Here is a 502-nt window from a genome sequence, read left to right as displayed (position 1 = left end):
TTGAACCACCAGCCTTCTGGTTAGCAGTCAAATGCCTTAGACACTATGCCACAGGAACCCATAATAGAAACATCTTAGTGATTCTTTAACTTGGGATGCTACGCATATCAAAACATGCACATTACCTTCTGTAGACAGTGTGTTCAAGTTTAGTGACAAAGAGGCTCATAGCACTGCTGCACTAAGCTGACTCGATCTGTAAAGTGCTGCTTGACCCAATAATTGTCTCCTGTTCATGCAGATGAGTATGGACATCAACAGTCACCCTTGTTTTTCCTGAAGTCCTCATTTTGGTTGCAACGCCAAGAGGCTGCTCATGTGGCCCTTGAAGATGAACTCGACTCTGGTCCTTCATCTAATGACTCTTTTGAACCAGTATGTACAGAATTCCACGGAAAGGAAGCCATCAGGTAACAAGGATACAAATGGCCAAATTCTGCCTCAGGCATAACACTGAACACATTTCTCTTTTGTTCCCTTCAGACAGTTTCCACTTAATCTC

General features: G+C 43.2%; 1 protein-coding gene across 1 annotated transcript in view; it reads left to right on the top strand.

The window, feature by feature from the left end:
* Positions 1-502, top strand: part of LOC103214090 (ABC-type organic anion transporter ABCA8-like) — a 59,436-nt gene that overhangs the window by 15,752 nt on the left and 43,182 nt on the right. Inside the window, exon 9 of the mRNA XM_007959892.1 lies at positions 242-410. Coding sequence (XP_007958083.1) covers positions 242-410 — 169 coding nt within the window. The remainder of the gene's footprint in view (positions 1-241; positions 411-502) is intronic.

The sequence above is a fragment of the Orycteropus afer genome, unplaced genomic scaffold (genome assembly GCF_000298275.1).
Source record: "Orycteropus afer afer isolate SDZICR_OR568_19922 unplaced genomic scaffold, OryAfe1.0 scaffold00018, whole genome shotgun sequence".
Lineage (NCBI taxonomy): Eukaryota > Metazoa > Chordata > Mammalia > Tubulidentata > Orycteropodidae > Orycteropus > Orycteropus afer.
This window is presented reverse-complemented; position numbering and strand designations above follow the sequence as displayed.